Source organism: Mirounga leonina, unplaced genomic scaffold, assembly GCF_011800145.1.
Source record: "Mirounga leonina isolate KUSES-001 unplaced genomic scaffold, KU_Mleo_1.0 Mir_418, whole genome shotgun sequence".
NCBI lineage: Eukaryota > Metazoa > Chordata > Mammalia > Carnivora > Phocidae > Mirounga > Mirounga leonina.
Window position 1 is genome coordinate 14,603,657 of NW_023270739.1, and position 13,187 is coordinate 14,616,843.

Sequence of the window (13,187 nt, forward strand, 5' to 3'; positions counted from 1 at the left end):
GAGCGAGCATGAGTGGGGGGAGGGGCAGAGGGAGGAGAGTGAGAGACTCTCAAGCAGACTCCCACTGTGGAGCCTGACTTGGAGCTCCATTTCAGGACCCTGAGATCATGACCCGAACAGAAATCAAGAGTCAGATGCTCAACCAACTGAGCCACCCAGGTGCCCCCAATCCAGAAAAGTTTTAAAGCAGGTGACTTACCTTGGTTATTTCAGAGAGAGAATTCTGGTGACTAAAAAAGTGTAAAGAGCTGCAAACTTTTCTCAGGATGTTTTCACTCACATGGAGTTACTGTGGGGTGCTATGCATGCTGGGCCTGCCAGCTCCATTCATTACCTGAGCAAACTGGGGGCCTCTGCTCACTTCTGCCTTGAGAAAGGAAGGGTTTACTGGAAGAGGTACTGGGGAGCAGGACATCAAACCTGGAAACGGTGAAGCGATTGCAACAAAGAGGCTCCAATCCCATCAGTACCTTCCTCACCCTCTGAAGCTTAATCTGGAAGACAAACATGTTCTGTTTGTGAGCCTTGCCTATCAGAGCTTGGGGGAAGCCCAAGAGGAATGTCCTTCTGTCTTTGCCAGATACGTCTCTACTTCAAAGAGACCTATTGTATGATAGGACAACAACAAAAGGAGGGCAAGTCATTGCACCTTCTTTCCCTCTTGCTCCCAATGCCTCCTCCCTTTTAAGAACCCAGTAAGCTTGCTTCCTTCTTAGCTAATGTTCTGTCAGTCAATTGCATCTTATTTTCAACGAGGCTTACTACTGGGTGGGGTTTTTCAAACTGCAGATTTTCATCCATAAGTGGGTCCTGAAATTTTTTAAAAGACTTTATTTATTTATTTGAGAGAGAGAGAGTGAGAGAGAGCATGAGAGGGGAGAGTCGGGTCAGAGGGAGAAGCAGACTCCCCCCTGAACCGGCAGCCCGATGCGGGACTTGATGCTGGGACTCCAGGATCATGACCTGAGCCAAAGGCTGTCGCTTAACCAACTGAGCCACGCAGGCGCCTGGGTCCTGAAATTAAGCATTAAGAAGAAATACAACAGGAGGCGCCTGGGTGGCTCAGTCGTTAAGCATCTGCCTTCTGCTCAGGTCATGATCCCAGGGTCCTGGGATCGAGCCCCACATCGGGCTCCCTGCTCGACGGGAAGCCTGCTTCTCCCTCTCCCATTCCCCCTGCTTGTGTTCCCTCTCTCGCTGTGTCTCTCTCTGTCAAATAAAATCTTAAAAAAACAAAACAAAACAGAATAAAAAGTGTCAAAGTGTTCATATATGATAAAGGTAAGTATTGTTTTACACATACATAGGTACATGTGTACAGATAGGATCACAGTCCTAGAAAAGTATTTCTTACTGTGAATCACGATCAAAAAAAGTTTGAAAAGTCATTATAATAGGGCTTATTCTCCCAAGTGAGAGGGAGCAAATGAGGAAGGAGACCTGTGGTTCACACACTCTCCTGTATCAACTCAGCCCTTTATTACAGGTCTTTAATACTTAAGCTATATTTTGTAGAATGGGTGGGGGAGTTTGTGGTGTCACCTGTGGGGAATAGCTACATGTTTCAAGCAAATGATTTGGAAAAAAATCTGTGTCGGGGGGCTTTAACGAACATTCATTTTAGGGGAGGATACAAGATTTTCTAGGTTTCAAAAGAGTTGTCTTAATCTTTTAAAAAATACTTATTTATTTTAGAGAGCGAGCAAGCAGGGGGAGGGACAGAGGGAGAGAATCCTTAAGCAGACTCCCCACTGAGTGCAGAGCCCAGTGCTGGGCTCCATCCCAGGTCCCTGATATCATGACCTGAGCCGAAATCAAGAGCCAGATGTTCAACCAACTGAGCCACCCAGATGCCCTGACTTCCCTTATTCTTAAAATTTATGAGCCTTTGAACATTTTTTTTGCAGTTAATATTTAGACTTTTACTTAGGTATTTTTTAAGTTTTGGAGTAGGTGATAAGGGCTTGTGCTGAGTTGAATAGTGTCTCCCAATTAATGTCCACTTGGTATCTGTGAATGTGGTCTTATTTGAAAATAGGGTCATAGCAGATGTAATCAAGTCAAGATGAAGTCATAGTGGATTAAGGTGGGCCCTAAATGTGATGACTGATGTCCTTCTAAGAAGAGAGACACGATACACAGACATAGGACACATTACTGATAGACTACAATATGAATAGGAGTTGGGCACTGCATAAAATGTGATTTGGGGTGCATGGCAGAAAACTCAAAAGATAGAAAAGACAATTTTTTTCTATGATGGAATCGAGTCTTACTAGTTTGTCATTTAACATCTTTTTAAGGAACCTAAACCATTTTTTAGCTGTGCTAAGCCAATATTTTGCAGTACTCATCTTGCCTTAAAGATAGTCTCCTGAGACAAACCATAAGAGACTCTGAATCATAGGAAACAAACTGTGGGTTGTTGAAGGGGAGGTTGGTGGTGGGATGGGGTAACTGGGAGATGGGCATTAAGGAGTGCATTTGATGTAATGAGCACTGGGTGTTATATGCAATTGATAAATCACTAAATTCTACCTCTGAAAGTAATAATACACCATATGTTAATTAAATAAAAATGAAAAAAAAAGATGTTCTCCTGAAATTTCTTGTTATGTATTCTATCTCAAGAATTTAAAAAAAATAAGTACATACTTCCTTCATTTATAAGAATGTATAGTTTAAAAATAATCTTGGGGTGCCTGGCTGGCTCTGTTGGTGGAGCATGGAGCTCTGATCTCGAGGTTGTGAGTTTGAGCCCCATGTCAGGTATAGAGATTACTTAAAAATAAAATCTTTAAAAAAATAAAGGGGCACCTGGGTGGCTCAGTCAGCTAAGTGTCTGCCTTCAGCTCAGGTCATGATCCCTGGGCCCTGCTTCGGGCTCCCTGCTCAGCGGGGAGTCTCTTTTTCCCTCTCCCTCTGCCTCTCCCCCGGCTTGTGCTCTCTCTCTTGCTCACTCTCTGTCAAATAAATAAATAAAACCTTAAAAAAATAAAAATATTCTTAGAAAGAGTGTAATTATCCTAATATAAGTTAACTTATTTTCTGCATTGTTTTTTGAAAATAGCCTCCGACCTTTAATATGGAATTTAATCAACATCTGCCATTTCCAACAGATATGCCAAGAATTTGATATATGTTTGAAATCTGATGTAGCTTTCACTTCTCAGATACAGGAAGGTAAGATACAGCAAACCAAGATCCCAAATGAGAAGTTACTTGTAATTTTCTGAGGTGTCTATATAAATTAGTTTACCTCAGAGCTCCTTTCTAACATGAAACCCATGTTAACTAACATAACATGAATTAATGTGGTGTTCATGTATTTTTAAATGCATGAATTAGGGGAGAGTATTGCAGAAATTAAGTAGAAATGAAGGTTTCTTTGTGGTGAGCTCAAGAAGTAGAAAGCTAGGGTGTTGGATGGAAAATCATCTCTGACACTGGCAGGCAGGGCCAGTTTCATGGGGGTGTGACCTGGTGCACACCAAAAGCATGATCCATAAAAGAGGAAATTGAAAATTGGACTTTATTAAAAGTAGAAGCTTCTGCTCTTCAAAAGATTATTAAGAAAAAGTAAAGACAAGCTATATACTGGGAGAAAATATTTGCAGATCAAATCTATCTGATAAAAGACTTATCCATAATATATGAAGATGACTAAAATAGTTTAAAAAAACAATAAAAACGGATGAAATATCTGAACAGATACTTCACCAAAGAAAATACAAGCATATAACAGGATTCCCAACATCATTAGTCGTGAGACACCATTACTAACCCGTTAGAGTGCCTAAAATTAAAAAGACTAACCGGACCAGGTGTTGGAAGAGGATGGAGAGGAACTGGAAGTCTCAAAACTGCTGGTGGGAATGTGAAACTGTATATACCTATGTTGGAAAACAGCTTGGCAATTTCTTAAAAAGTTAAATATAAACCTGTCTACTATATGCTGCAGCCATTCTACTCCTAGGAAAGTATTCAATAGAAATGGAAGCATGTGTTCGCAGGCTTGTACGGGAGTCTTTTTGATATACTTTACTGTCCATAACAGCATTATTCCTGTAAGTCCCAAACTAGAAACAACCAAAATGCCCACCAAAGGTGAATGGATACACCAGTTGTGTTATAATTATACACAGCAATAAAAAGAAGTGAAGGACTGATACATGCAACCAACCAAGGGAATGAATCTCAGAATAATTGTGCTGCATGAAATAAGCCAGACCAAGATGGTACATACTGTATGGTATGATTCCATTTACATAACGTTCTAGAAAATGCAAATTTATCTATTGTGACAGAAAGCAGACCCAGAGGAGACAATATGGGAGCAATTAGAAAGAGGCACAGAGAAACTCTGGGTATGACGGATATGTTGATCATTTTGCTTGTAGTAATGGTTACACAGGTGCATACATGTCAAACCTTATCAATTTGTGTATTTTAAATATGTCATTTATGTCAAATATACCTCCATGAAAGTGTTTAAAAGGTGAGTCTATCATGATTCATGTTATACATACAACCATAACCCTTCAGAATTTAGTCCTGAGTTAACTTTCTCTCAACAAAAATCAATCCATAGTCATAGCACAATCTAAATACGCATAGATTAAACGACGTCGCCTTCAGTTTTCTTTTATTCCAGTAGGGAACAGCAGTGTGCGTGTGCCTGTTTCAGGTCTCAAAGGACGCCCCGCACGAGGACGGAGAGCGCTTTAAGTGCACTCTCCGGGGGCTGACCTCATCTAAGCAACGGTCGGAGCGCCAGTCTCCACCCGCTGCTAAAAGGTGGTAAACGCAAGCAATTTCCGTGGGCGTGTGAAGGACCACCCGAGGCAAGAATCCTGCCAGCCGCGAGCCCGAGATTCGGTATCTGCCATGGAAGTCCGCCCATAGGGAGAGTCAAGAGCGCAGCAAGTGCCTGGGGCTGGGAAGGCACTGGGAATTGGGGGAGGCGGGGGGAAGAAGAAAGAACAGAAATAGACAAGGGCTCCGGCCGCAAGTCCGAAGCCGGCCCGGGTCACGTGCCAGCGCCGCCGCCGCACTGCCCTGCTTTCTGGTCCGGCGGCGCCCGCAGGCCCTGTACTTTCGGTTCCGCCCGCTGGCTGTCCGCTGCGACCCCGGCGCGCACTTCCGCTCGCCCTCTGACCCGCGGCCGGACGCCAGTGCGTTCTGCGGTACGGTCTCTCGGGGCGCGCCTTTAGGGCCAGTGGGGAGTGCGCTGTGCAGTTTCTCTCCTGCTAGAGTTTGAAGAGGCGCGGGGAAGCCACTGGGTGTCGGCCTTCCGGTTGCTGCGCAGGAGCGGCCTTTAAGTTGCGCAGGTCCAGCCCCCGCACTAAAAGCCCAGCGAAGGCTGAAGGCTGCTCGCGGGCGTGGGAGGGGCGTCGGGCCTCTCGGCGCCCTGGCGTCCGGAATGAGCCCACGCGGCGCGGGGTGGGAGACAACCCGGGGTCCTGACCCCGTCCCACCGCTGCTGTGTGGCCTGTTCCCCGGCACGCTTTCGTCCTGATCTGGGAGCCATCTAACACTGCCCGCCTTTCCTCCCCGTGCAGCCCCCCAGCCATGCCCGCGGGCGTGTCCTGGGCCACCTACCTGAAAATGTTCGCTGCCAGCCTCCTGACCATGTGCGCCGGGGCCGAGGCGGTGCACAGGTACTACCGGCCGGACCTGGTGAGTGCAGGAGGGTCCATCGCTCCTGGCCCCTGGGCCGTTCGGTTCTCCTCCCAGCAGCGGAAACGATCTTAAAATTAGAAGCACATCTGCCCTGAGCCTAAAGCCTGATGATGGCATTCCGTTGCGTCTAGAGCAATGCATGGCCTGTTCTTACACGGGCCTTACACAGCCAGTCACCTGCCTGCCACTGGCCTTGATCTTCTGCCATTTATGCCTCGTTCTCACTCTTGCAGCCAGTACCGGTTTCCTTGCTGTTTCTCACACTCATCAAGCCCGTCCCCATCTTCAAGGCCATGCTTTTTCTCATCTTGGAGTGCTTTTCTCCCAGATCTTGGGTTGGTTTCCTACTTCAAAATGTCAAGTCTCTGCTCAGATATCTCCTCCAGCAGTGAGGGTCCTTGGGGCAGCTCCTAAAGGATCCCTCCTTGTGCCGTTCTTTCTCAGCCCTTTGTTTCCTGGGAGGACTTGTCACAACTTGCAAGTATTTTATTCCTTTTGCCTATTTACTTGTTCTTTGTTTCCTCCACCAGAATGTAATCTCTACGAAAGGACTGGGCCTGCGTGGTTCACCCTTGATGTCAGTCACCTAGAAAAGAGATTAGAATATGGTAAATGCTCGATAAATAATTGATGAATGAAGAACGAGGGAATATCGGCATTCCAGGGAGGGAGAAATTGAAATTACTCTTAGCATTTTAAGCGTTCATTGAATTAGAACTGGGAATTAGAGGTGCTCTTGAGGAGTTACGGTCTTGCGGAGGTGGAGGCAAGGGGGTGCAGTGGAAGTAATTGCAGGCGTGTGCGAGGTGTTACGCTACAGGTGTGAATGGAGTGGTGTGGAGCACAGTGTAGGAAACAGTCGTCTCTGCCTGGACTGTGGACGGGTAACACAGAGAACCAGCCATTTGTCTTTCTGGTTTTAGTTAACTGTCAGCTACAGTTTTGGGGTGTTTATTCTTTTTTTTTTTTTTTTTTTAATTTTATTTATCTATTCATGAGAGACAGACAGAGAGAGAGAGAGGCAGAGGGAGAAGCAGGCTCCCCGCTGAGCAGGGAGCCCGATGCGGGACTCGATCCCAGGACCCTGGGATCATGACCTGAGCTGAAGGCAGACGCTTAACCATCTGAGCCACCCAGGCACCCTGGGGTGTTTATTCTTGTTTTCAGATAAGGAAACTGAGATTCAGAAGACTGAAGGTGATTTCCCAGGATCACATAACTTCCTGGGGATTTGAAGCCCAAGCTTTCTGTTCAATGTTTCTCTTTTTTGATCCTGTTAATGGGGGTAGTACAACACCCTTGTGAAACATTCAGATTGAGTTCAGGTATGTAGAGTAGAATGTGAAAATCTACCCCTCCCCCCACTTTCTCTAGTTTGCTCCACACAGGTAGCTACAATTTTTTTGGTTGGTGTGTACTTGCAGACTTTGACTGTTGTTGAGATACACACAGACACACACAGTGGACAGGGTGTTTTTCCCCACGGAAATAGGAATTCATATACACATATCTCTAAATTGTTTGTTTTGGTTAACATCTGTATAAATAGACACATGTTTATATCAACAGCCTTTTTTCTTTCTGACCATTGAATAACATTTTATAATACGGATATTCCATGTATTATTTAATCTCATATTGACATTTTGGTGGTATCTAGTTTTTGTACAAACAGTGCTGAAGTAGCTCTTTCTTACCAGCCGGGACTGCTTCTCTTTTGAGTTCTAGGGATGTATCAGGGATGCTTGGAGACAGAAAGGGGTAAGAACCTTCCACAGAAATGCAGTTGAGTCACTAGCTCCTGAGGAATAGACATCAAGCAGGCATTACAAAGGAAGGAGTACCTGTGATTTGCCCCTGGGAAATTGACCTTTGATTCACCCATCTCGTTATAAGTAGGAACATGCATGGTTGTTACCACCAGCTGCCTCAACCTTGGGAAGAGGCAGCATGAAGCCAGAATATCTAGAAGGACCTTACTGAAGTGTCTCAGGCTACTTCCTCCTGATTGGGCAGTGACATCAGCAGTGGGGTACTTCTTTAGGGCCCTGAAGGCCAGGGCTGGTCGGCTGTGTGTAGGATGCTGGATGCTGAACTAACATTTAAGGAATTTATGTTCTTTTCCTGCATCTCTTGGTATTGTTCTAGCAATGACTATCACTGTTGTAACAACCGCTGGCCTTTGTTAGAGTCTTTCAGTCTTTACAGCTAGAAGGTCTGGATGGAGTCCAGAGCAGAGGAGACCGCTCCTGGAGTGTGTGCTCAGTGCTGTCTTAAGGGAGCAGGATTAAGGATGCTTTTTCTAGTTGTCCAGCTCAGCTACTCAGGATAGGAATGGAGGCAAGGACTCAAGGCAGATGTTCTGTCCTGGAGTACAAAGTGTGCTTTTGCTTGAGCTTCCCTTTGCATTTCCATTTGCTTTTGCATTACTTTTACTGGTTCTCTTTTCCTTAATTTATAATCTACTTATTATTGAAGGCATAGTAAAAAAATGCAGTCTCAGCGATGTAGGAAAGATGTTAGGGTTTGAAGCGACGGCCAAGAAAGAATTCTTGAGATGTCTTTGGTGCAAAAAGGTGGTTTTATTAAAGCATGGACATGGGACCCATGGGCAGGAAGAGCGGCACTGGGGTCATGAGGAGTGGTCCATTATGTACTTTCAAGTTGGGACGCGGTTAGGGATAGCATAAGCCTCCCAGGTATTCGGAAACCAGGTTTCCAGGATCCTGACGGGGCTAGCTATTGTCAGGGAAAGGTCCTTTATTACTTAGTAAAAACTCAGTCATGAGACTCCTCAGATACATATCGGTGGGTCATATGCTTGGGGGACGATTGCGAACATATATCTTGGCAGGGGTGGAGGGTGGAGATAAAGGAAGTTTCCAAAGGAATTTTTATATGTTAAAGTAGACTTACAGGATCCTGGGGGTTGGGCTAAGATTGCCTTTTGCCCTGAGCAAAGTAGTAATATCAAGGCAGCTGAGTCCCTAGAGGAATGTCACTGCCTGTTTCAAAGACTTGTCAGTGGACTATAGGTAGAAAGGAAATTTAATTTTTCTTTTGCCTTTGTTTCCCACATCATTAGGATTCATTTTATTTAAAGATTTTATTTATTTGTCAGAGAGAAAGAGCACAAGCCAGGGGGTTGGGCAGGCAGAGGGGGAAGCAACGTGGGACTCGATCCCAGGACCCCAGGATCATGACCTGAGCCGAAAGCAGACACTTCACCGACTGAGCCACCCAGGTGTCCCAGGACTCATTTTAAAGTGTTCATTTTTGGTTGTCTCCAGACATACCTGCATAGACAGAAATTGCTATTTAGAACCTCTGCTGACACTTAACTTTTGATGTCAGAAAACTTGTTAGTCTTTTAAAAATTGATTATATATGTAGTATATTTAGTAAAAGTGCTATTTTTCTGAAGCCCAAGAGCTAGGTTCTTGTCTCACAGAGTCGAAGGATGAATCTCGCGGACAAAGGAAAGTGAGGAAAGCAATAGAGTTTTTATTAAGCAAGAGTACAGAAAAAAAAGCTCTCAGGAGTGAGAGGGGTCCGGATATGGTTGCCACTGAGGGCTTTTAGGGTTGATTGAAGGCTAACCAGGGAGCTTAAATTTTTTTGACTTCTCTACAGGCAGCACCATTGGTTAAGGACTAGTGGTAACATCGTTAATGGCTTACTTCTTTTTAGGGTCTGGTTATTTTCTGTTGACCGCAGGAGACTGTCATAAATAAGACTACCCCCTCGGATACCTAGGGCAGGGTGGTCTGGAGTGTTCCCTTATCTCTGGTTTCCTGACACCTCCACATTTTTGGGATTTCTGTGAGCCTGATCACATAGCCCCCTGTCTCTCCCTACCTATCCCCACCTGTTCCTTACTCATTTTTTAAAATAAAAATTGAATTGTCGGGGTGCCTGGGTGGCTCAGTTGGTTAAGCGTCTGCCTTTGGCTCAGGTCATGATCCTGGGGTCCTGGGATCAAGCCCTGCATTGGGCTCTCTGCTTGGTGGGGAGCCTGCCTCTCCTGCTCTCTCTCCCTCTGTGTGCTCGTGTGTATTGGCGATTCAGGTTACTCCAAATATTTGCCTGTGTGTGTGTAAGTGGGTGGTTGTATATATATATACTTTATAGAAATTTGAAACATGCTACTCTTGTATTTTTTTAAGTTATTTTTTAAAGTTTTAATTTTAATTCCAGTTAACACATAGTGTTATATTAGTTTCAGGTGTACAGTATAGTATACTGTATTTTATAGGGCTTTGTGACTTCATATAATTTCCTTTTGGGGGAAATTGGGACCCTGGGGGAAAGAGATCCCTTCTAAATTAATTAGTTTCCACAGTTTAATGATCGTGAAATAAGCTACATTCGTTCTTATACTAAAGGGGTTGGAATGTCAAAATCCTAGGACTAGTTTTAAGGTAGGACATTGTCAGACAAGTTACTCTGGCTTTTATTCCAGTTCCCATCACTCATTTTTTTAGAAAGTCATTTTCACTTCAAAATGAGAATTGTGCTGTGAAGCATATCTCTTAGCTCCCTACCTCTCCTATGACCCCGACCCCAAACCCCACATTCTTTCCTAAACTGTTTTATTTCTTTAGGATTAATTAGTTGTTAGATGAAAGAGTAAAATGAACCAGATCAAGGTGTTTGAACTTCAGGCATTGAAAAGCTATTAGAAGTTTTCTGATGTGAGTGAAATTATGCCGGAATAATCTTGTAGTTTTTTGTTGTTGTTGTTAAAGATTTTTTTTATTTATTAGAGAGAGAGCAAGAGAGCACAAGCAGGGGGAGGAGCGGCAGGGAGAAGGAGAAGCAGGCTCCCCACTGAGCAGGGAGCCTGATGTGGGGCTTGATCCCAGGACCCTGAGATCATCACCCGAGCTGAAGGCAGACTCTTAACTGGCTGAGCCACCCAGGCGCCCCTAATCTTGCATTTTTATATCAAATGATCTGAGTAAAGATTTTATTTCTCCAATCTTATGAGCTTATATTAAGGGTCCTGAGCAAAGTCTGTTGATTTATTCATTCAGCACAGTTTTTCGCCTGCCTTTTTATAATGAGGGTCACTCCATAGGGTTGTAAGAAATAAGGAGGAGATTATGATGTGGTCCTTTTCCTCAGGACCTCACAGTGTAAGCTGATAGCTGATCTAGATCTATATCTAGAAATAGATACACCTCTGGAGACACCTGGGTGGCTCAGTCGATTAAGCGGCAGCTATCGGCTCAGGTCATGATCCCAGGGTCCTGGGATGGAGCCCCATTGGGCCTCTTGCTCAGCGGGGAGCCTGCTTCTCCCTCTGCCTGCCGCTCCCCCTGCTTATGCTTTCTCTCTCGCTCTGACAAATAAATCTTAAAAAAAAAAGAAATAGATATGCCTCTGAATCATTATGAACAGTTCCACTTGGATGTGCAGTGAGCATGTTCAAAACTGAGCTCCTGGTCTTCCTCCAACAGACCTGCTCGTCTTGAAGCCTTGCCTGTCACAGTAGATGGTGACTCCATCATTCTTGTTGTTCAGGCCAAAGCCTAGGAGTCCTCTTTAACTCCTCTCTCATACTACACATAATAGCAAATCCCATTGGCTTGATCTGAAAACTACATCCTGAATCTCACTGCTTTTCACCACATCCATTGCTACTACCCAGTTCAAGCCACTGTCAGCCATGTCTCACCTGTTTCTGTGATGGCTCCCTGACCTGTTTCTGCCTTCCAGCCTTGCCCCCCTGCAGTCTTTTCTCGACAAAGCCACTGTCCTCTTTTTTGCTTGAGTCAGGTCATGTCATTCTTCTGCTCAGAACTCTGCAGGGATTGTGCCTCTCTGCGCCCCCGTTTTTCCTCTGTCCTCGTCTCTTCGTAACCTCTCGTTGAATACCTTAGAGCAGCTGTGCTGACCACCTTGCTTTTCCTTGCACATAAGGGCACATTTCTGCCTTAGGTCCTCTGCATTTGTGGTTCCTTCTGCCTGAAACACTCCTAGATATCTGCATGGCTGGTTTTCTCATCCTCCTTCATGTCTTTGTTCAGAAGTCACCTTTTCAGACAATAAGCACATGAGAGGATGCTCAGCATCACTAGCCATCAGAGAAATGCAAATCAAAACCACAATAAGATACCATTTCATCACCACTATAATGGCTATAATTAAAAAAAAACCAAACAGCTCATGACAAGTGTCTGAGGATATAGAGAAATTGGAACCCTCATACAATGCTGCTAGGAATGTAAAATAGTGCAGCTGCCTTGGAAAATGTCTGGCTGTTCCTCAAACAGTTCAACATAGAGTCATAGGACTGAACGATTCCACATCTTGGTTTATACCCAAGAGAAATGAAAACATAGGTCCACACATTCTTCTTGTACACAGTTCATTTAAATGGAATCTACATGTGGTCTTTTGTGACTAGTTTCTTTCACTTTGCATGTTTTCAGGGTTTGCCCCATATTGTCAGATGTATCTATACTTCATTTCCTTTTAGGACAGAATAATATTCCATCATAAGAATAGCGGGGCTCGATCCCGGGTCCCTGGGTTCATGACCTGAACCGAAGGCAGATGGTTAACTGACTGAGCCACCCAGGCGCCCCAGGCACTTAGTGTTTTTGAACAGTAATGAATTGATTTGAAATCAGTTCAAAACCAATTGATTCCTGATACTTGTTTTGTGTGTCAGGCACATGGTAGAGACTCAGTAAATAGTGCAGGAATGAATTTCAAATTGTGGAAAGCTTTATGAAGATTTGTGATCTGTCAATTAATATTGGTATGAACTCTCCCTCTGAGTCCTGTAATACTAGAGACACAGCCTGGGTAATAGAGTCATGTAAGTATAGGGTTAGAAAGGAACTGGGATGGGCCACAGGCTCTCCTAATAAGGTTTTATCATTGAGTACACAGGGACTTTTTGTTCTTTTTTTTTACTTTTTACTTTCTTTCAGGTCATGCTGAATTACAGTCTAAGAAAGCACTGGCATCTATTTGTTTTGTTTTTTTGATAGACAATACCTGAAATTCCACCAAAGCCTGGAGAAATCAAAACGGAGCTTTTGGGACTGAAAAAGAGACAACATGAACCTCAAATTTCTCAACAATAGAAACCTCAAAATACTTAACTCTGCCAAGAACTCTGTAGAATAATATAAGTATTAAACATATATTTTTAAAGTTTATTGAGTCAAACTGGTTGTCTTTAAATCTAATGCAATGCTAACTGCAAGAGGTGCCCAGGTGTTAATTGATGCATTGAGATTTAATTATGGATTGACCAGTGTATCTTGAAAACTGCCAAAGTTTGTATCATCAGCTTTTTTTTTTAATTTATTTTTTTTCCGCCCCCCCATATCATCAGCTTTTTGAATGTATTTGAATAGATACTTAATCTTGGATATCATGTGAGAAAGAATATTTATGGTGTTTCCTGCCCTTATAATTCTGGTTTATTTCTCTGAATAAGCTTGACTATCATGACAAATGGGAATTATAAATTAACTATAATGAAA

At 43.9% G+C, this 13,187-nt stretch overlaps 1 protein-coding gene across 4 annotated transcripts; it reads left to right on the plus strand.

Annotated features, from left to right (window-relative positions):
• Positions 1-4,762: 4,762 nt before the first annotated feature.
• Positions 4,763-12,857, plus strand: CUNH12orf73 (chromosome unknown C12orf73 homolog). Of its 4 annotated transcripts, none has more exons than XM_034987708.1 (3): positions 4,763-4,878; positions 5,562-5,679; positions 12,687-12,857. In XM_034987708.1, exons 2-3 carry the CDS (start codon positions 5,572-5,574, stop codon positions 12,780-12,782), a joined length of 204 nt encoding a protein of 67 aa, XP_034843599.1. In that variant the 5' UTR covers positions 4,763-4,878; positions 5,562-5,571; the 3' UTR covers positions 12,783-12,857. The 4 variants fall into 4 exon arrangements, with proteins under 4 accessions (XP_034843599.1, XP_034843598.1, XP_034843597.1 ...); XM_034987707.1 differs by lacking the exon at positions 4,763-4,878 and adding an exon at positions 5,092-5,186; XM_034987705.1 differs by lacking the exon at positions 4,763-4,878 and adding an exon at positions 5,193-5,330.
• Positions 12,858-13,187: the final 330 nt, after the last annotated feature.

Bases quoted from the DNA above. Each gene is read 5' to 3' on its own strand.
- CUNH12orf73 (XM_034987708.1), top strand. From the start codon at position 5,572: ATGCCCGCGGGCGTGTCCTGGGCCACCTACCTGAAAATGTTCGCTGCC. The intron at 5,680-12,686 runs GTGAGTGCAGGA...TTTTTTTGATAG, and splicing joins GGTACTACCGGCCGGACCTG to ACAATACCTGAAATTCCACC.